This window comes from Thalassophryne amazonica, chromosome 8, assembly GCF_902500255.1.
Source record: "Thalassophryne amazonica chromosome 8, fThaAma1.1, whole genome shotgun sequence".
In the NCBI taxonomy this organism is placed as follows: domain Eukaryota; kingdom Metazoa; phylum Chordata; class Actinopteri; order Batrachoidiformes; family Batrachoididae; genus Thalassophryne; species Thalassophryne amazonica.
The window spans coordinates 64,646,198-64,666,645 of record NC_047110.1 but is presented as its reverse complement, the minus strand read 5'-3'; the positions used below and the strand labels follow the sequence as shown (position 1 = coordinate 64,666,645).

The window sequence follows — 20,448 nt, the reverse complement described above, 5'->3', positions numbered from 1 at the left end:
GTAAAGTAGATGTTAACATTGCGCAGCCAGGACCCTGCGTGCCTGGATGGAACATACCCTGCGGGCTATGTTTTCGAAGCCTGGGAGACTTGGCGGATCTCATGCTTTGCACCTTGCCCGCGTGCTTGCCCGCGTGCTTGCCCACGTGCTTGCCCGCGTGCTTGCCCGCGTGCTTTCCTTCTCTATCCATCTGGACAGCGAAGTGATGAGTTGGTACAGCCCTGATATGCTGCCGTCCATCCTGCTGGACAGTGGGCCGCCACTGTGCAAAAGACAGCGCTCGCCACTCGCTTGCCCGCGCGCTTGCCTGCACACTCTCTTTCTCTATCCATCTGGACAACGCAGTGGAGTGATCAGTTGGTACAGCCCTGATGTGCAGCGGTCCATCCTGCTGTCCGGCTGCTGCACGCAGCGATGAGGGTGGACGATTCTGTGTGGAAGATCCCTGATGAATCGTGTTTTTGGATGCAACTCTTTAGATCCTTACTGCCGGTTCAGATTGGGCCAGACTCTATACACATGCCCGTCACACATGCACCCTTCACACATGCACCACATGCAACCAGCGCGTATGTGGTGGGGGCATGTATAAACCCTGGCCCAAACTGAACTGGCAGTAAGGATCTATAGAGTTGCATCAAAAAATGCATTCCTCAGGGATCTTCTACACAGAATCTTCTGTCCTCATCGCTGTGTGCAGTAGCTGCACAGTGGGATGCCCGGCTGTCCACTACATATCTGATTTCCTGAAGGGAGTAAGAGAAAGAAAGGGGGGGGGGGGGAGACAGAGACAGCGTACAAAGGGGGAGTGTGTGGCCGCTGTGTAATATTTTACTGGCATGACCTACCTTACCTCCCCTCTGGATTACATTTGTTATCCAATATTAGGACTGATATATGTAGTACAGGGTCCCCTGATTATGGGTTTACTGTGATACATCATGGACTGGTGGCTATTACCGGTGGCCACCACGGTAATAATGGCTGTGGGTGTGCACATTGGTGTTCTGATGATGTAATACTCTGAACACATGCGGTTACATGCACTACATGCACTACAGTCATAAGCAGACCCTGGTTTACATGTTCACAGTTCATAGGATGGATATAATTCTACATCCAACAGGAAGACACGGCAGATCTTTAAAAGACAGCAGACCACAGTCTTCAAAAGACAGCGGACCACAGCGCTCGTTCTGGCACGCCCCTCCCCTTGCTTGCCTTCCACCCAGACTTCGGGTGGTGATCGGACCACACCCGCGTGGCATTCGAGTGCATGCTTGGTATTCTTACTGCATTGTAACAGCATTTTGGCTATTCATACTGTGTTCCAACTACATTTGAACTGCATTCATAAGCATACACATGGAATGTGCTCGAATCAGTCGAGGCAGGATCTGCCCACATTCAAAATAGTCCAATGGCGTTTGTACACAGCTGTCCAAATGTCTGTCCTTCCTGACTGAGCCTCAAAATTTGGCTTTTTTTCCATTTGGCCTGATTCGGCTTAATTTGTGCTCATTTGTGCTAAGTGTGAGGGGGCTTAAGCAAGGTTTAGTTTTCTAAATCAGTCAAAAAGTTACGTTGGGTTAGAATTTTATTTGAAAATAATATGAACATTCTAAAAGCATGCTAACTTCAAAGTAGTCTTTAATAGCTGCTAATCCGCTAACTGAAAAGTTAGCCATGATAACGCTAAACCAATAAACCACTAAACCACTCAACCATTTAGCTGTACTGATAACTGATAACTTTTATTCTATAAATTTAGCTTTGGCTTGGTATTTTTAGCTATAAAATCAGAAAAACAGATCTAAAGAGGTGAAATTTTAATATTTTGTCTATTTCACTTGTTAGATTATAGTATAAGCTGTAATAGGAACAAATATATGAGGGTTGTATTTACGGTTTGCAAATGTTTTTGACCATCAAAGTTAGCTGAATAGCTAAATTCTGCTCATGAGAAAGTTAACTTTGCTCATTAGCTGTTAGCTGATTTGCTGAACTGTGCTCACCACTGTTTATAGGACAGTGCATGCAGCTGTGGTCTGTCTAACCACTGAAAAATTTTTAAAGTGATAGCATAGTTCCTGGAACAAACTGACAGGATGTAAAGCACAAAATATACAGAGAACTTGTTCCACATATTTTCAGATATTTTACTAATTTGGACAGCACTGTGGAGCAGTTACCATGCTTTCCTCCAAAACAGAAGGCCTCTGGTGCAAAAGCACCTGGACCCTGTTCTCTACGTGCATCTGTATTTATGTCAGAAAGGGCATGCAGCATAAAATGTATCAAATGTACATCTGGATCTGACCCCTAACAAAAACACAAGAAGCCAAAATAAGTTACTCCTTTACTAACCTTTTTAGTTATGAACTAATAAGCTCTGTCTGCAAACTGACTATGGTGCTCTTGCTCTTTATAACCATTAAACAAGCAAACAGAAGCAGGGTGTGTTTGTTTAAGGTAAAACTAAAAGTCATTTTGCTATAAAATTAATTAGACAGATATATTGTAAATAACAACAATAGTAATAATAATAATATGAATGATAATGATAAACTGCAACATGACAAAATAAAAAGTACAACAGGGATACAAAAAACCTTGATTATTTCACATATTTACTGTTTCAAAAAGCTGAAATAAATATGCTGATGCTCGGATGATGTTGTGATACTGGTTTTGTTGATGTGTTATTAATCATAATGAAGCAGCAGGACCTTCGTGGCCGGGACGACGGTGGGGATCGAACCCACGCGGCTCACACAAAAGACCATTCCTCTACCAGGTCAGCCAAAGGGGAACTCCTCATTAGCCAAGCTAGTGGGAACGTCTTTTCAATTGGGTCCCGGGACTTTCATCCCGCTATAATAATATCAACAATATTAGGCCCTTTATCATTATCAGTAGTAAAGTCAGTATCAAAAAGAATAAAACAATAAAATGACTCATAACTGCACAAAGGACTAGTAACACTAGTAACAGGAAGAAGCAAAAGAGGCACATCTGTTGTTTGGAAGTGAAAGAAACTGACAAGCTCATTTCAAGCTACACGTGACTGCAAAACATGTTGAGAGAAACAGAGAGAAAGAAAGAAGTGTCTGCTTCAGATCATTAGTGCACGGTTCTGTGAATTAGTGATCATGTTATCTGAGTTGCAGAATGTAAGCACTTTAAAACAATTAGAAAATTGTCTATTTATCTGATTAATGGATTTCTATACTGAAGCTCTCTCTCTCTCTCTCTCTCTCTCTCTCTCACTGACCTCATTCATTCTGTATGGTGCTAGACCAACTTCCTCACACCTTTGTGGCTAAATTCAAACAAAGTCTTTTCCACGGGGTTGTGTGGCTGTATGAATGTGATATTTGAATTTTTAAATGTAACCACTGTTTAAAATAAAATAAAAGTAGCAACTTGTTTCTCTGATTTACTACATTTGTGTACTGAAACACTCGCTCACTCTCTCTAATAAACCTCATTCACAATATGTATATTGCTCAACCATCTCCCTTTCACTGACTTGTGGAAAAATTCAGACTAAACACACACTGACCTCATTCATTCTGTATGGTACTAGACCAACTTCCTCACATTTTTGTGGCTAAATTCAAAGTCTTTTCCACAGGGTTGTGTGGCTGTATGACTGTGATATTTGAGTTTTAAAATGTAATCCGTAATGAATCAGAGAAATAACCTGTTATTTATTTAGTGCATTTCTTTCTCTCAGTGATAACTGCTTTTGCTCTTAATCAATCATTACTTGACCATACAGTAAACATCTAGCAGTTGGCAGACACATCAAGTCAATCAATCAATCAATCAATTTTTTTATATAGCGCCAAATCACAACAAACAGTTGCCCCAAGGCGCTTTATATTGTAAGGCAAGGCCATACAATAATTATGTAAAACCCCAACGGTCAAAACGACCCCCTGTGAGCAAGCACTTGGCTACAGTGGGAAGGAAAAACTCCCTTTTAACAGGAAGAAACCTCCAGCAGAACCAGGCTCAGGGAGGGGCAGTCTTCTGCTGGGACTGGTTGGGGCTGAGGGAGAGAACCAGGAAAAAGACATGCTGTGGAGGGGAGCAGAGATCAATCACTAATGATTAAATGCAGAGTGGTGCATACAGAGCAAAAGAGAAAGAAACAGTGCATCATGGGAACCCCCCAGCAGTCTACGTCTATAGCAGCATAACTAAGGGATGGTTCAGGGTCACCTGATCCAGCCCTAACTATAAGCTTTAGCAAAAAGGAAAGTTTTAAGCCTAATCTTAAAAGTAGAGAGGGTGTCTGTCTCCCTGATCTGAATTGGGAGCTGGTTCCACAGGAGAGGAGCCTGAAAGCTGAAGGCTCAGCCTCCCATTCTACTCTTACAAACCCTAGGAACTACAAGTAAGCCTGCAGTCTGAGAGCGAAGTGCTCTATTGGGGTGATATGGTACTACGAGGTCCCTAAGATAAGATGGGACCTGATTATTCAAAACCTTATAAGTAAGAAGAAGAATTTTAAATTCTATTCTAGAATTAACAGGAAGCCAATGAAGAGAGGCCAATATGGGTGAGATATGCTCTCTCCTTCTAGGCCCGTCAGTACTCTAGCTGCAGCATTTTGAATTAACTGAAGGCTTTTTAGGGAACTTTTAGGACAACCTGATAATAATGAATTACAATAGTCCAGCCTAGAGGAAATAAATGCATGAATTAGTTTTTCAGCATCACTCTGAGACAAGACCTTTCTGATTTTAGAGATATTGCGTAAATGCAAAAAGCAGTCCTACATATTTGTTTAATATGCGCTTTGAATGACATATCCTGATCAAAAATGACTCCAAGATTTCTCACAGTATTACTAGAGGTCAGGGTAATGCCATCCAGAGTAAGGATCTGGTTAGACACCATGTTTCTAAGATTTGTGGGGCCAAGTACAATAACTTCAGTTTTATCTGAGTTTAAAAGCAGGAAATTAGAGGTCATCCATGTCTTTATGTCTGTAAGACAATCCTGCAGTTTAGCTAATTGGTGTGTGTCCTCTGGCTTCATGGATAGATAAAGCTGGGTATCATCTGCGTAACAATGAAAATTTAAGCAATACCGTCTAATAATACTGCCTAAGGGAAGCATATATAAAGTGAATAAAATTGGTCCTAGCACAGAACCTTGTGGAACTCCATAATTAACTTTAGTCTGTGAAGAAGATTCCCCATTTACATGAACAAATTGTAATCTATTAGACAAATATGATTCAAACCACCGCAGCGCAGTGCCTTTAATACCTATGGCATGCTCTAATCTCTGTAATAAAATTTTATGGTCAACAGTATCAAAAGCAGCACTGAGGTCTAACAGAACAAGTCTCAAGTCAAGTCTGGGAGCATGCGCTGATGCTGCGCTTTGTCGCATCCACAACACGGAACCGCCTTGAGTCTTGGATGGCAACCACCCAGGCAGACAATGGGTCTATTCCCACATCTATAAAATAACCATCTATACTCAACAAAAATATAAATGCAACACTTTTGGTTTTGCTCCCATTTTGTATGAGATGAACTCAAAGATCTAAAACTTTTTCCACATACACAATATCACCATTTCCCTCAAATATTGTTCACAAACCAGTCGAAATCTGTGATAGTGAGCACTTCTCCTTTGCTGAGATAATCCATCCCACCTCACAGGTGTGCCATACCAAGATGCTGATTAGACACCATGATTAGTGCACAGGTGTGCCTTAGACTGCCCACAATAAAAGGCCACTCTGAAAGGTGCAGTTTTGTTTTATTGGGGGGGGGATACCAGTCAGTATCTGGTGTGACCACCATTTGCCTCATGCAGTGCAACACATCTCCTTCGCATCATCCGTGAAGAGAACACCTCTCCAACGTGCCAAACGCCAGCGAATGTGAGCATTTGCCCACTAAAGTCGGTTACGACGAGGAACTGGAGTCAGGTCGAGACCCCGATGAGGACGACGAGCATGCAGATGAGCTTCCCTGACACGGTTTCTGACAGTTTGTGCAGAAATTCTTTGGTTATGCAAACCGATTGTTTCAGCAGCTGTCCGAGTAGCTGGTCTCAGACGATCTTGGAGGTGAACATGCTGGATGTGGAGGTCCTGGGCTGGTGTGGTTACACGTGGTCTGCGGTTGTGAGGCTGGTTGGATGTACTGCCAAATTCTCTGAAACGCCTTTGGAGACGGCTTATGGTAGAGAAATGAACATTCAATACACGAGCAACAGCTCTGGTTGACATTCCTGCTGTCAACATGCCAATTGCACGCTCCCTCAAATCTTGCGACATCTGTGGCATTGTGCTGTGTGATAAAACTGCACCTTTCAGAGTGGCCTTTTATTGTGGGCAGTCTAAGGCATACCTGTGCAGTAATCATGGTGTCTAATCAGCATCTTGGTATGGCACACCTGTGAGGTGGGATGGATTATCTCAGCAAAGGAGAAGTGCTCACTATCACAGATTTAGACTGGTTTGTGAACAATATTTGAGGGAAATGGTGATATTGGGTATGTGGAAAAAGTTTTAGATCTTTGAGTTCATCTCATACAAAATGGGAGCAAAACCAAAAGTGTTGCGTTTATATTTTTGTTGAGTATATGTGCTGCAGCCAGGTGAAACGTGGACAGCTTCTTGGCGTTGTCCAGCTACTGGGGGTCTTTAACACTCAGGCACCTGCATGCTGGGTCATGCACAGAGAAACAGGTCCAATTAGCAGACACATCAATGGAACATTATATAACAAAAAAAAAAAAAAAATGTTTTTGGATTGATCTGGTGTAACAAAGTTATCCAGAATTGAATGAGTTTGTTCCCATTATACAACCTTTTAATTAGTTATGTTACAAGAAGAAAGCATTTATTGATTTTGAGTTATTGTTTTATCGAGCTTTGAATATGATGGTGAAATGTGCAGTGGTACACATATTGGAAAATAGTATTACAATGTTTTTTTTAAAAGGTCTTCTTATTTCTCAACAGGCCGGGGAGAAAACTTCTGAAGAAGTTGAAGTAGTAGTTCCTGTATTCCACGAAGAATCTATAACTAGCTGTCTGGTAGTTTCAACCAGAGACGAAGAGCCTGGCTTGCTGCAGATGAAAGCCCCTGATGAAGATAAAGGTTCACTCACAAGTTTAGAAGATAATCAGGCCCAGACCTATCTTACCTCAGCAGTCGACAGCGCTAAAGAAATGACTAATGATTCAGAAAAGGAGATGCAGGTCAATAAGACTGTCAAAGAAGGAACACCTGACACAAAAGACCACTGTTCACCCAATGAGTTATGTGATGACGAGAAAGCTGAAGTGAAATTAAAGATGCACCTTTATCCAGATATAGAAAGCCCAAACGTTACTGAATTATCACCTTCTCTGGAAGACGGAACAGAAGCGTGTGACTCCAAAATGGCAAATCAGGTGCTTTCAACATCATCTGATATGGCAGAGCACAGTGCAGATGGAATTAATTTAAAAGCAAAGCCAGAATGTACTTTGCTTGTTCAGGAAATGAGTTTTGCATTTCCGCCCACTGCAGAACCACAGGGTTTAGAGATGGCTGACTTAAAAATGCTGCCGGAACATGCTCCTGCTACAGCAGTGGAAACCACAGAAGTCCGTGATGTCACTGCAACCAAATCGAGTTTAGAGATCAGTGATGAGGACAGCCAGCTGAAAGATGCATTGATGGTCGCTTTGGAAGAAAATTTAGAAGTGAACTTATTTAACGAACCAAGAGTTAATGAGGCGATGGGTTTAACAGGTGAGAGTGCTAAAGAAAACAATGAGAGTCTGCAGACTGAAATGGAGATGGAAACAACAGCTCTGGTTGAAGCAGAGCTTATGGATGATGGGTTTAAGAACATTTCAGAAGCAAACAATGAAGAAAACAATGCTGTGTCTGAAGAACACAGTGATGTTTTAGCTCCAGATGTTAGTGAGAAACAATTTGGCTATCCCACAGAGAAAATCCCACAAATCCAAATATCTACAATTGAAGACGTAGCAGATACTAAACTACCAACACCAGATTTAAACCTAAATGAGCATATTATAATACCAAAAACTGACATAATGGAGCTTGAATTCAAAGAGTGCACTGTGCCACTAACAATTTTGGCCCTTGATAAGCAAGAATCAGAAGGTGTGGTTTTGCAAAAGAATGATGCAACTGACAAGTCAGAGGGAGTAATCCAAGATTATAATATGTCTGGAGGCAGATCACCCACACAGAAAGGAATGCCGCAGAATTTGGACCTGTCACCTCCAGGGAAAGTAAAAGAAGTTGCACAATTAGAGGAAGAGAGAGAGTCATGTGAAAATGCACACATGAAAAGCAGCGAACAGCTTCCTCAGGAGGACAGTGCAGAGATTCCTCTTATAAACGTTTCATGTACAGATGACAAGGGAATTGATAGCGGTGCAAAGCCTCACGTGTCCGATACTCCACCGCCACTCAAAGCACCATCAGAGACTTTGTTTGTCATGCCACCAATCTCCGTCACTTGTCACGAAAGCGTTGCTGAAGACACATTGTCCTCTCACAGGGAATGGATAGAAACAGAATCCTCACCTAACTCCCTGAGTGGAATAAAACATGATGTTGTTGATGACAGCATGAACACTAAACCTGAAAAGCCCCACAGAAAACATAGAATGAAACAAACGGCGCCAAAATGCTCAATGGAAAACACTCCTGCTATCTTTTATGAAATGCCAAGGGTTGGAGACAGTGAGCTACAGGTGGAAAAAACAGGAGACAGCAGTGTCCCTGAAATCTTAAAGACAAAATCTACAAAAATAGAGAGTTTGGAGGATCTCAACATCAACAGGTCATCTGTGGAGAGACTGGGATTTAAAACACCGACGTGTCCAACGCTGAGTCCGACGAGTCTTCGCAAATTTCTGTCAAAATCTGCAGATCTGGACTTGGAGGCTGTGACATCCGTCCCTGTAATCACCGTGGGGGACCGACAGAGCGACAAGGGAGATGAGGATGTAAGCGAAGGGTCGACTCCAACGTCATCTCTTTCCTGTGAAACCAGCCCACGGTTGAAAAGAAGAGACAGCTTGACGCTCATTCGCTCGGCCACCCCAGAGGAGTTGGCTTCAGGGGCTCGCCGGAAGATCTTCATCCCAAAAGCTAAAGATGAAGGAGAGGGAGTAGGAGCTGGTCCATTAGCTCCAGATGCTCAGGGCAAGAAGGAGACAGCATACATGTCGCCCAGCCAGGCTCGCAGAGCTGCTTTACTACAGGCACCCGCTGGGCAAAACACCCCACCAATGGAGAGGCGCTCCCCGCTGATGAGCCGTAGGAAGTCCACACTGGAGGTGCCAAAGGTTGCGGAGGAGACCCACACAGAGGAGCCCATCAGCATCAAGCTTGAGGAGAAACCTGCTGAAAAGAAGCTAGATCCATTGAAAGGTACTCAAGAAGTCTGCTCAGTCAGAATCTTCCAAATGTGTTTTTCCAATGTTATGCAAATAATTCAGCATTTTTATTCCAATGAGGGCTGTATTACAAAATAAACATTGTTTGCAAAAGGTAATGACTTGATAAACAATATTAGCAAAAGCAATCAGACATTCCTGACGTCTGCCAATCTGAATTTGGAACACTTCCAAAATTCAGTGGAGTCTTCCATGCCCTAATATCTGTCTGTGGAGCAAATTTGGTGAGAATCCATGAAGTAGGTTTGACATAATCCTTTAAAGCCTGTATAAAGAGAAATCTTGATCCAGAATCCGGATCCAGATTCAGATCACCTCCAAAATTTAATGGAGTGTTCCATGGCCTAATATGTGTCCATCGTGAAAATTTGGTGAGAATCCGTGAAATAGTTTTGATGTATTCCTTCAAATCTAAAAAAAGGGAAATCTTGATCCAGAATCCAGATCCACATCCAGATCACCTCCACAATTCAATGGAGTCTTCCATGCCCTAATATCTATCTGTGGTGCAAATTTGGTGAGAATCCGTGAAATAGTTTTGACGTAATCTTTCAAAGCGTATATAAACTGAAATCTTGATTCACAATCGGATCCGGATCACCTCCAAAATTTAAAGGAGTCTTCCATGGCCTAATATTTGTCCATCATGAAAATTTGGTAAGAATCCATGAAACAGTTTTGATGTACTCCTACTAAAGCCTATATAAAGTGAAACTTGATCCAGAATCTGTATCCGGATCCAGATGTAGTGTGGTGGATGTGTTGACTCACAGCTCCACTTGACTTGACTTGATAAGTTTGACATTAAACTGTATCTGGAACCACAGGTGGTCTCCCTGGCTGCAGATAACTCCATTTTTGGATTTAGTATAGCACTGTTGCCTCAGAGTAAGAAGGTCCTACCTGGTCCTTTCTGTGTGGAGTGTGGATATTCTCCTTGTGTTTATATGGATTCCCTCTGGGTGCTCTAGCTTCCCCAGATTTGGTGAATTAGAACATTTAAATTGACTGTCAGTGTGTTGGCTCTGCAATAGCCTGTCCAGGGTGTACCCTGTCTCTTGCCCAGTGACTGCTGGGATAGGCTCCAGCTTCCCTGTGACCCTTACCTGGAATGAATGGATAAATTACTTGTTGCCTCTAAAACAAAGAGAGACTCTGTATGACAATAATTCCTAACCTGGTGTTTTTGCAAAACAGTTTGAATTAAGTCAACACTACACACACCTATTGTCACATTGGAACTCCACTGTGATGGTGCACAGAGGCACAATTACAAAAATCGTGTTACTGTCCAAATACATAAAGACCTGACTGTATAAAGAGAGTGAAAAAAAAAAAATCAAATATTACATTTTTCCCAATTCGGGGGTGCCTAAATCTTGTGGTGCAGTAATTTTAGCCGGTATCGCCGACCGAACGGTCCCACCTAAAAATTGGTCCTTCACAGCGCATGTGTCTGAGACTGACTCTCTACACCCAAAGCAATCAAAGGGAATAACCATCAGATGACAAATTAAAACCTCATAACTTATTCTAAAGTCAGTTTTAAGCAGAAACGAGGTGATAATCGGTGAACTGCTGCTGACGCTCTGAAATGATGCATGTACAGTGAAGGCAGGGCGGACCAATTTTTAGAGGGGACCGTTCAGCCAGGGGACACTGGCTTCAGTGAGCAAAAATCCTCCCATGTACTTGGTTCATCCACCCGCTAAACCCACTTGATTTTAATTCGTTCAGCTCTTCAGGCAGATAGACGAGCTAATCAGTGAAATCACCTGTTAGAGGGGGCCATACTAAAACACAAAATGGAGCGAAATAGGGACTGTTGATCACAAAATGGGGGTAAAATGTAACAAAATGATCAGAGTGAACCAGACTGACTCCAAATAATTACTTTTATTTAATTGTTTAGCTTTTGTTTTTGTTTTGTTTTTTAGATGCGCTCAGTACATGTAGTAGGGGCAGGTGTGCCATCTGGCATTCAAGAGATGAAAATTCAATCAGTGGGTTAGTCTGCTCCATTTCGTTAAGTTTTACCCCCGTTTTGTTATTATCAGTCCCCATTTTGTCCCATTTAGCTAAAAAAATTAATAAAAGTACTTAATTGAATCACATTTGGAGTCAGTCTGCTAAATTTCGCTACGTTTATTATTAGTCCCCATTTCTCTCCATTTCGCTTAAAAATAATTTAATACAAGTAATTAATTGAATCATATTTAATCATATTTGGAGTTAGTCTGGGTCAGTCTTCTCATTTCGTTACTTTTTACCCCCATTTCGTGATTATTAGGCTCCATTTCGCCCCATTTCGTATTTTAGTATAGCCTGTTTTAGGAGCACAGGGAGAAACAATACTTATGCTCTCTCAAGCCGGGGTTACCCACCTCTGAGTGGTTTCTTGTAGAAACACGTCTGTATATATTCATGTGTTGTGTACCTGTGTACCACCAGCTCCTCAGGTCATTCGTAAAATCAGGGGCGAGCCTTTCCCAGATGCTTCAGGTCACCTGAAGCTGTGGTGCCAGTTCTTCAATGTGCTCAGTGACTCCACCATTAAGTGGTACAAAGATGAAGAGGAAATATTAGAAGTGAAAAGAAGGTAAAACCATCTTCTCATCTTACATCAGCAAAATAATATGCAAACTGTGTTGAGTTCTACAATAACCAAACCAAAATGTCTGGTTAAGATTTATAGGGGCCACAGAGTGTGTCCTGTGCCCTCACTGTTCTGTCCTTACGCGTAGCCAGGGGTGGGCCTGGATGGGCCTGGGCCCGCCCACTTGTCAGCCGGGCCCGCCCCATCCAATGAGAAGGCTGAGTCGACACTTGACAGTCACCTGTTGCTGCCTCATTGTATTCCGATGATATGGTATTGCATTAGCACTGAGCGACAATTAATACATTTTGTCAAAAAAATCTGGTTCTTCATCTGTGATTTTTTTATTAATTCATTTTCAGAGTACAGTGGTCCCTCGCTATAACGCGGTTCACCTTTCGCGGCCTCGCAGTTTCGCAGATTTTTTTTAGTGCAATTTTGCATGCTTTTTTTAAAACAGCGCATTGTGTTCTGCGTCCTTATCAGGCGGGTTGGTCGCGGCACCGGTCGGCATCACCGCGGTTGCTCTCACTGCCTCCGATGCTCTTTCTGCGGGCTCGATAAAAGCAGCGGGGGCCACTCACACTGCCCTCCTGTCTGCTGTGTGGAATTGCGCCAAATCTGGCAACAGGTCCAGAGACTATATGCTCGCTGTTTTGATGCGGATGTTGACCGCAGACGCGGAGCTCCGTGGTCACCGAGAGAGGACTTGGATTCTTTGCGGGTTACCTCCGGAGGCAGTGAGCGAAGGGAGAGCTGCGCATTGTGTTCTGTGTGTGTCTGTTTATAATCTTCTCGCACAGAAGAAAAAAGAGAGTGTTTACACAAGAGAGAAAAGTGAGAAAATGTTAATGCCTGTTTGAGAAAAGTGTGTAGTGAAGGGTTTTACAGCCTTAAAACACCTATAATAATTGCAAAAAATAGCACTGACTACTTTGTGGATTTCTCTTATCACGGGTTATTTTTAGAACGGAACTCCCGCGATAAACGAGGGAGTACATTTTTCCTCAAATAAATAGTCTTCTGCGGGCCCTCATCAAAATGCCAATAACAACATGCACTGTCGAACGGCTGCTTTCTACCGTTAATCAGATAAAAACGTCCACCAGAACATCCATGTTGACTCACAGACTGAATGCACTCTCCCTTGAAAGAGAGCTGACCGAATTGTTGGACTATGATGACATGATAAGAGAGTTCAACAAAACCCCGTCGTCTCCTGCTGTAGCATTAAAAGGATTCATCAAATGTGTGAGACCATTAATTACTTTTTTCTTCTAAATAGGCCTAATTCTTAATATTATATTGCAACTGCCACGAATCATGTTGGTGTCCGTCCTGATGGTTTTTAATTTGGCCGCCGATCCATGGTTTCCATTGTTTATCAGTTTCATAATTTGGCCGCCGAGCCAACCTGTTTTCATGTTGCGGATATATTTTGAATTTTTATTTTAAAGGACTTTACATGACTAAGCGTTGCGTTGCTGCTTGCATTGTCCATGGGGTGCTTGTGTCTGACACTTTGCATCTGTGTAACTGTGCACACAGCGTCTGTGCAGTTGGCTGAGATGAGTTCATCATTAAACTTGGAATTCATTTTTGAAACAATGCCTTATTTAAATACCTATTGACGTTTTGGGTTTAGGCCGAGCCAAGTAGGCTACCAGACTTGCACTGAATGTGTGTGTGTGTGTGTGTGTGTGGCGCTGCACTGCAGCTTGCATTCAAGGTCAAGGTCAAGGTCAACTTTATTGTCCTATTAGGGAAATTTGTCTTAGGCATTGCACTACATTACCGCTTCACAGGGCAGAGAACAATTTACAAAAGGACACAAATCACATAAAACAGAGAATGCATTATCCATGAAGAGTACTTGTGTCTGACGTGTCGCGTCTGTGTGCTCACTTTGCCAGTGCTGTAGGATGATAACGTTGCTTGCGTTGTCCAAACAAGGCACACTTTTTCAAACGGTGTATTATAATACCTACACCTTACCTACAACCCCAAAGGTTAGGCCCGTCTGATTTTTTCTGGGCCCACCCGTTTTATGATTTCTGCCTACGCCCCTGGTTCTGTCATAGTCTCATACCGCAGACATCCAGCTCATGTGACTGTGAACACCACAGCTGGGACACACAAAACAGAACCTCCGACTAGACACACAAACTGTAATCTGACACAATATTTTGACATCTCCAGGGAGCACAAAAAGTCTATTTATGTGCTCTTGACTGCTGTCAGCAGATGCACCCACACTTCCCACCTGTGTCACACTGCCCCCTTGTGGCTCGGGATGCAGGCTTTTCTTTACTTTGGGCAAAACTGAGAAGACAATCATTTTAACATGTTCATGATGTGTTCAAGTGCAGCAGATAACAAAAATGGTTACAGAGGAATCATGCAAATGGTGATAGAAACACCAAATTTGGCACAAATACACCTTCGACATTACTCTTTTGAAAAAAAAAAAAAAACATTGGCCATTTGAATTTTCAGTAGGCAGCCAAGTAGGGGTCAAGTGAAGAATTACACAGCGGTCAAAATTAAAAGATGCTCCAATCATATTGTAAACTATACCATATTATTTGTTTGATCACAGAGATTCCAAAAAGATATAGTTTGGACTATCTGTGACTGAATGTTCTGGAGTTATGGGGTAAAAAAAAAAGCAAAAATGGTGACAAAGGTCAATTTCAGTTTGTACAGGGGTCAAAAGTTAAAGTTGATCGAATTTGGGTAGAAAGTGATACAAGTTATTGGTTGAGTTAATAGGGGTTTAAAAAGGAATAGTTTGCACATCTATCATGCTTAGTAATCATGTTACGGGTTAAGATATGTGACACGTCATAGAATCCAATGGATGTCGACATTGTTTGGCCTTTACTTTGCAGACCAAACATTCAACACAGTCAGGTAGACCATTCCATTTATTAATCCTATTAACAAAACCAATAGTTTGCACCACGTTTTACCAAAATTGGAGCAACTTTAACTTTCGACCCCTGTATAAACTGAAATTGACCTTTGTCACCATTTTTGCTGTTTTTACCCCATAACTCCAGAACATTCAGTCACAGATAGTCCAAACTATATCTTTTTGGAATCTTTATGATCAGACAAATAATCTGGTGTAGTTTTCAATAAGATTGGAGCATCTTTTAATTTTGACCCCTGTGTAATTCTTCAGTTGACCCCGACCTGGATCCTATTGAAAATTCAAATGTCCAATCGTTTTGTTTTAAAAAAGTAATGTGTAATAGAGTATTTGTCCTGAATTTGTTGCTTCTATCAAAATTTGTAGGATTGTTTCCGTTATTTGCTGCACTAATCAGCATTTTTGCACTTTTATGTCCACAAGCGGCGGAGACGAAACCCAAGTAGCTCTGGCTATCGTTCTCGCATCCAGCCATGACTGTGCCGTATACGGTTGTACGATCACCAACGAATATGGGACAGACACCACTGACTTTCTCCTCAGTGTCGACAGTAAGTTACACCTTCAGAAATCATGCAGATTATCTACAAAACATAAATGATACCTCCTGAGACTGTTATATGTTTTGCAGTTCTGTCTGAGATACTACTGAGAGATGATCTGGAAGGTAATTGTTCAGTAGCACAATTAATGTGGATCAACAAATGGTGCTCTAATGATGTATTGTCCATTTGGGAATGTTTTTCTTTCCTTCAGTTGGAGAGGAGATTGAAATGACCCCCATGCTGTTCACTAAAGGCCTAGCAGACTGTGGCAGTTGGGGCGACAAGTACTTTGGTCGCATCATGACTGAAGCAGTGCACCTCGGGGAGGGCTGTGCTCATAAAGCCAGCAGAGTGAAGGTCATTTACGGCCTGGATCCCATCTTTGAATCTGGAAGCACATGCATCATGAAAGTTCAAAGCCCCATCGCTTATGGGACCAAACATGAGATGAACCTTGCAGAGAGAAATCAAGATATTACTAAGCAAGTAAGCAGATGATTGAATATACACCCAGAAAAAAATAAAGAGCACAGTGGCAAATGATATGCTGTCAAACTTGAATGACAGGTGTCAAAGTCAAAAACGTATTATTTAATAAATTATCAGCAAAGTGTTGAACATAAATGTCAGTTTGACACATTGTTTCCAAGACTAGTGGATCAAAACTGTCTAAAAAGATGGTTTTGTCCACCAGGTCTGGATCTAGACCAAGGTGCACCAATGAATAGACAATCATGGAATCCTTAACACTCATCTTTTATCATGACCTGTGATCCTCATTGCTGAACTTAGATCTTGATTGCTCAACTTTGATCTTGATCACTGCTTTCTGAGCCTGATCTTTTGTCATGGTCAGTAATTGTTGATCCTGACCTTTGATCCTGATTGATTAACTTTGATCTTGATCACTGTCCTCTGATCCTGAGCTTTGTTTCTGATCACTCATTAGTCATCCTGATATTTGGTCCTGCTCACTCATATTTTACTCTGTCCTTTAATCCTGACTGCTGAACTTTGATCCTTTGATCTTTGTTCCTCATCACTCATTGTTGATACTGATATTTGATACTGCTAATCCACCTTTGATGCTGACCTTTTCTGTGGCTTCAACTTTGTTCCTAATTACTGATCTTTCATCCTGATTGCTGTCTTGGCTTCCCCCCTTGACTCAATCTGCACCCAAATTTAAAGGGTTGTTTCTTGGAATTTCATTACAATTAGTTCATTGGTATTTGCCTAATGCTGCTGACAATCAAACCAACCACCCAACAGACAGTAGTGATGATGTAAGCGCTTTGGCAGAGATAAGTTATCTAATCAATTTCTTTTGATTATACAGTAATTACAAGACAGTTATCTTTGTGTTGGCAGGAGTGCAAAGTCCAAAACATGATTCGTGAGTACTGTAAAATATTTGCAGCCGAAACCAGAGCCATTGAGAACTTTGGATATTCTCTAGAGTAAGTTTGCTGTAGCTGGAATAAATGGTTCCTATTCGACACATGGCATTGCACCACTTATGACCTATGTTGTTTCCTGATGCCCACAGAGTGATTCCACAGTATCTGATGTACCGGCCTGCAAACTCTGTGCCATATGCCACAGTGGAGGCTGACATCGAGGGCGTCTTCCAAATGTATTGTATGATGGAACCTAAAGGCAAGTTGATTTCCAGAACTGCTTCTGAGGTGGAGCAGAAATGTTGCACCTTCCAGCATTGGATCCATCAGTGGACGCATGGCAACTTGCTAGTCACTTGGCTTGAGGGTAAGCCAAACATAGAAAGCGTTCAAGGTATATCTAGTAATGGAACTAAAAATACCCATCATCTTTCCTGTTATATTTTTGTAGGTGTTGGAATGAAGCTGACTAACATTAGAGTTGTGACCAAGTCTAAAGGGTTTGTGTCTAAATCAGTACATGGTAGTGGTATGTTGTTAATTATTTGAACAGTTGGGTTCAAAAATTGTTCTGTGTCCTTCAGATATCAAGGTTTATCAGCGTGTGGCTCCGCTGACATATTTGAACAGTTCTTGACACACCATCAGTGCAACTACTACTGTGGACTTCTTGGCCTGCGCCCCCTGAAGACTATGGAGAGTCTGCAGCAGCCTGCCAAGATGAAAGGTTCCAAGAGTCCCCTGCTCAACCGCAAAATGAGTTCAGGATCTGTAAGCCCACAGATACAACGGAAAGGAATACACAGCCCTCAGGCTTTGAGAAAGACAAGCCCAAAGGTGACAAGAAAAGTTCAGGAGACAGAAGACAATAATAAAGCAGACACCAAAACCCAGCCAGCAGAAATGGTTGATGTTCTTGAAATGAGGTAGAAAATGGCCTGCTAAACTTCTTTGCTTTCAGGTATTTTTTTCTATAAACTGTAAAACATGAAAAGGTCTGTTCTGTTACAAAGGCAGGCATGGACTTGAACTATGGAAAAGAAAAAGGACAGAATCTATGACTTGTATAAAAATTACTGTGAATTTTTCAGGTCAGATTTACAGCAACCGATGTACGTGCTAGTGCACGTGCAGACCCTGCACTGAACATAGCCTCTAAATATGAAATTCATATTTAAGATGAATGCATGTACCTGAATTGTCCAGAAGGTGGCAGTGATCACTATGTGGTAACAGCTCCTGACGTTTTTTCTTATTCACGCAGACTCTGGAACAATGATCAGAGGTTTCGAAGCATGTTTCGAGTTAGCCATTAGCAATTTGCAGTACTGATGCACACGTTTGGAACCATCCCCAAAAACATGTTCTATCCATTCTTTAATTACAGTTTCATTTCACTTTCCTGTTGTATAGTTTAACCCGTACTGTGATGTCTATGATTTCATGCAGACTCCAGAGCAGTGTTTGAAATACGGGTTTCAAAACAGTATTTTGAGTTAGCCCTCAATAATTTGCAGTACTGACAAAACGTTTTCACCATCCCCAGCCCCATCTTCTATCCATTCTTTAATTCCAATTTTGCCTTGCTATTCTTTTGTAGATTTTGACGCATATTGTGATGTGTTCCTTTTCACGAAGACTCCTAAACAAAGTTTAAAATATAGGTTTCAGAGTGGTATTGAGTTATTGAGTTAGCAACCACTAATTTGCAGTACTGACAAAATGTTTTGGCACCATCCCCAGCCACACATTCTGTCTATTCTTTAATTCCGATTTTGCTTTCCTGGTCTTGTGTATATTTTGTGTTGTATTTGCACACACACTGGGCATCGTGTTGCTAGTTTAACTACGTTTGTTAACTGACTCTCATGTGACGGGCAAAACAGACATGTTTTTAAATAATACGTAAGCAAAACAAAGTTGCTTTTGGGGTGGATCTGGTGCATCAGAGTTCAACACAAACTAATTTGTCCTTGTTATGAACTGTTATCAATTTGGTGAGTTACAAGATTATAGACTATATTGTTTTTTGAGTCCACACAACTGGCTGGAATGGATTAATTCACTCACTCGCATGCTCACTCACTCACTCATCTGTATTTTTGCTGTTCACGCCCTGTGCTGTTATCAGTACAGGGAACAAAACACCCATGTTTCCTAGGCTGCCGGTGAACCACTTCCAGTAACTGAATTGTTAACAAGAGAAGCAGAGTATGAAAGTCAAATAAGCTGAAATACAGATTTCGGTGCCTTATCAGCTTTACGAATGAGCAAACAACTTACTATTTCTTTCATTCATTAATTTTCTACCTCCGCTTATTCCAGTTACAAGTCATAGGGGAGCTGGAGCCTATCCCAGTGGAAAATATATAGTGTTTTTCCTCTTAAAATAATCAAAGTGACATCACCAGCACTTCATACTGAATCATTTGCAGTAGTTCCATTTTTCTGTAGCCAAAGACGTGTCAAAATTTCAGTGTGATGTGAAGAAATTGTGGAAACTAAATGATCTCAGCTGCATAAGTGGTTGAGGAAATGTATCCGTAGTAAATGCTGCATGTTTATTTGTAATATACAATAGGGCATAAAGGTTATTTATGTTTACAATTACACGTGCTTTTACCACATTTATTTGTGTCCCAAAACTGTACAACTTCTGCTGTGGAATTACAGCTTGTTCTTCTCTCTCTCTCTCTCTTTTTTTTTTTTTTTTGGTCAAATATTTGTGTGTATTTTGTTTTTGTTTTTGTTGTTGTTGTTGTTGTTTTTGACATTACTGGTGATGTCAATAAAAAGTCATGAGCAGCAGCTTACAAATAAATTCTTTAGAAAATGCTCACAGTCATTGACATGCATGTGATTTAGTACATTCACTGCAACATGGAAGCAACATATTATTTTCAAAAAGTTCCCACAAGGAAGTAACTCAGACAGCAGACCTTTGAAATTTAGATGCACAGAGCAGGAGCTTGGACATTTAATCACAGCTGTAACATTTGAATAATTAGCAGAAGAGCTTTGAATTTTCAGCAAGAACAATCTAAGCAGCTTTTCACAGTCAGTAGGAACTTAAACAGGTTAATGCACAAGTGGAAATATTTGCTTTTTATAAATCCTACTAGGTAATAGTAGCGGACATGAAGGCAATAACAGCTACAGCAGTCTAACCGAACTTCACCTTCGATTTACCTCTGGCTCACCTTCCTAGGGCAATTCTGAAATCCACTTAAGTGTGTGCCACATTTTGTGCAATTAGAGTTGGATAAACAATTTCTTTGACCTATACCAAATACATTTTATAGCATTTTCCAGGGCGACCTTAACTGACATACCAAGTTTGGTAGAAACAAACATTTTGACCATTTTGACACCAGCTGCCCCAGTGATTGACCTTTGGCAAATTTGACTTCACCTAGCCAAGTCCACAACCATCTTTCATATGTGTGCCAGGTTTGATGAACATAAAAGTTATATAAAATAATAATTTTAACTTTTGACCCAATGTC

General features: G+C 41.4%; 1 protein-coding gene across 1 annotated transcript in view; it reads left to right on the top strand.

Moving 5' to 3' along the window:
• alpk3a (alpha-kinase 3a) overlaps nucleotides 1-19,600 on the top strand; it is a 45,100-nt gene extending 25,500 nt beyond the window's left edge. Inside the window, exons 5-13 of the mRNA XM_034176517.1 lie at nucleotides 7,001-9,440; nucleotides 11,918-12,065; nucleotides 15,421-15,548; nucleotides 15,629-15,664; nucleotides 15,754-16,028; nucleotides 16,914-17,002; nucleotides 17,092-17,309; nucleotides 17,394-17,442; nucleotides 17,527-19,600. Of these exons, the coding sequence (XP_034032408.1) occupies nucleotides 7,001-9,440; nucleotides 11,918-12,065; nucleotides 15,421-15,548; nucleotides 15,629-15,664; nucleotides 15,754-16,028; nucleotides 16,914-17,002; nucleotides 17,092-17,309; nucleotides 17,394-17,442; nucleotides 17,527-17,872 (3,729 nt within the window). The 3' untranslated portion in view covers nucleotides 17,873-19,600. The remainder of the gene's footprint in view (nucleotides 1-7,000; nucleotides 9,441-11,917; nucleotides 12,066-15,420; nucleotides 15,549-15,628; nucleotides 15,665-15,753; nucleotides 16,029-16,913; nucleotides 17,003-17,091; nucleotides 17,310-17,393; nucleotides 17,443-17,526) is intronic.
• Nucleotides 19,601-20,448: the final 848 nt, after the last annotated feature.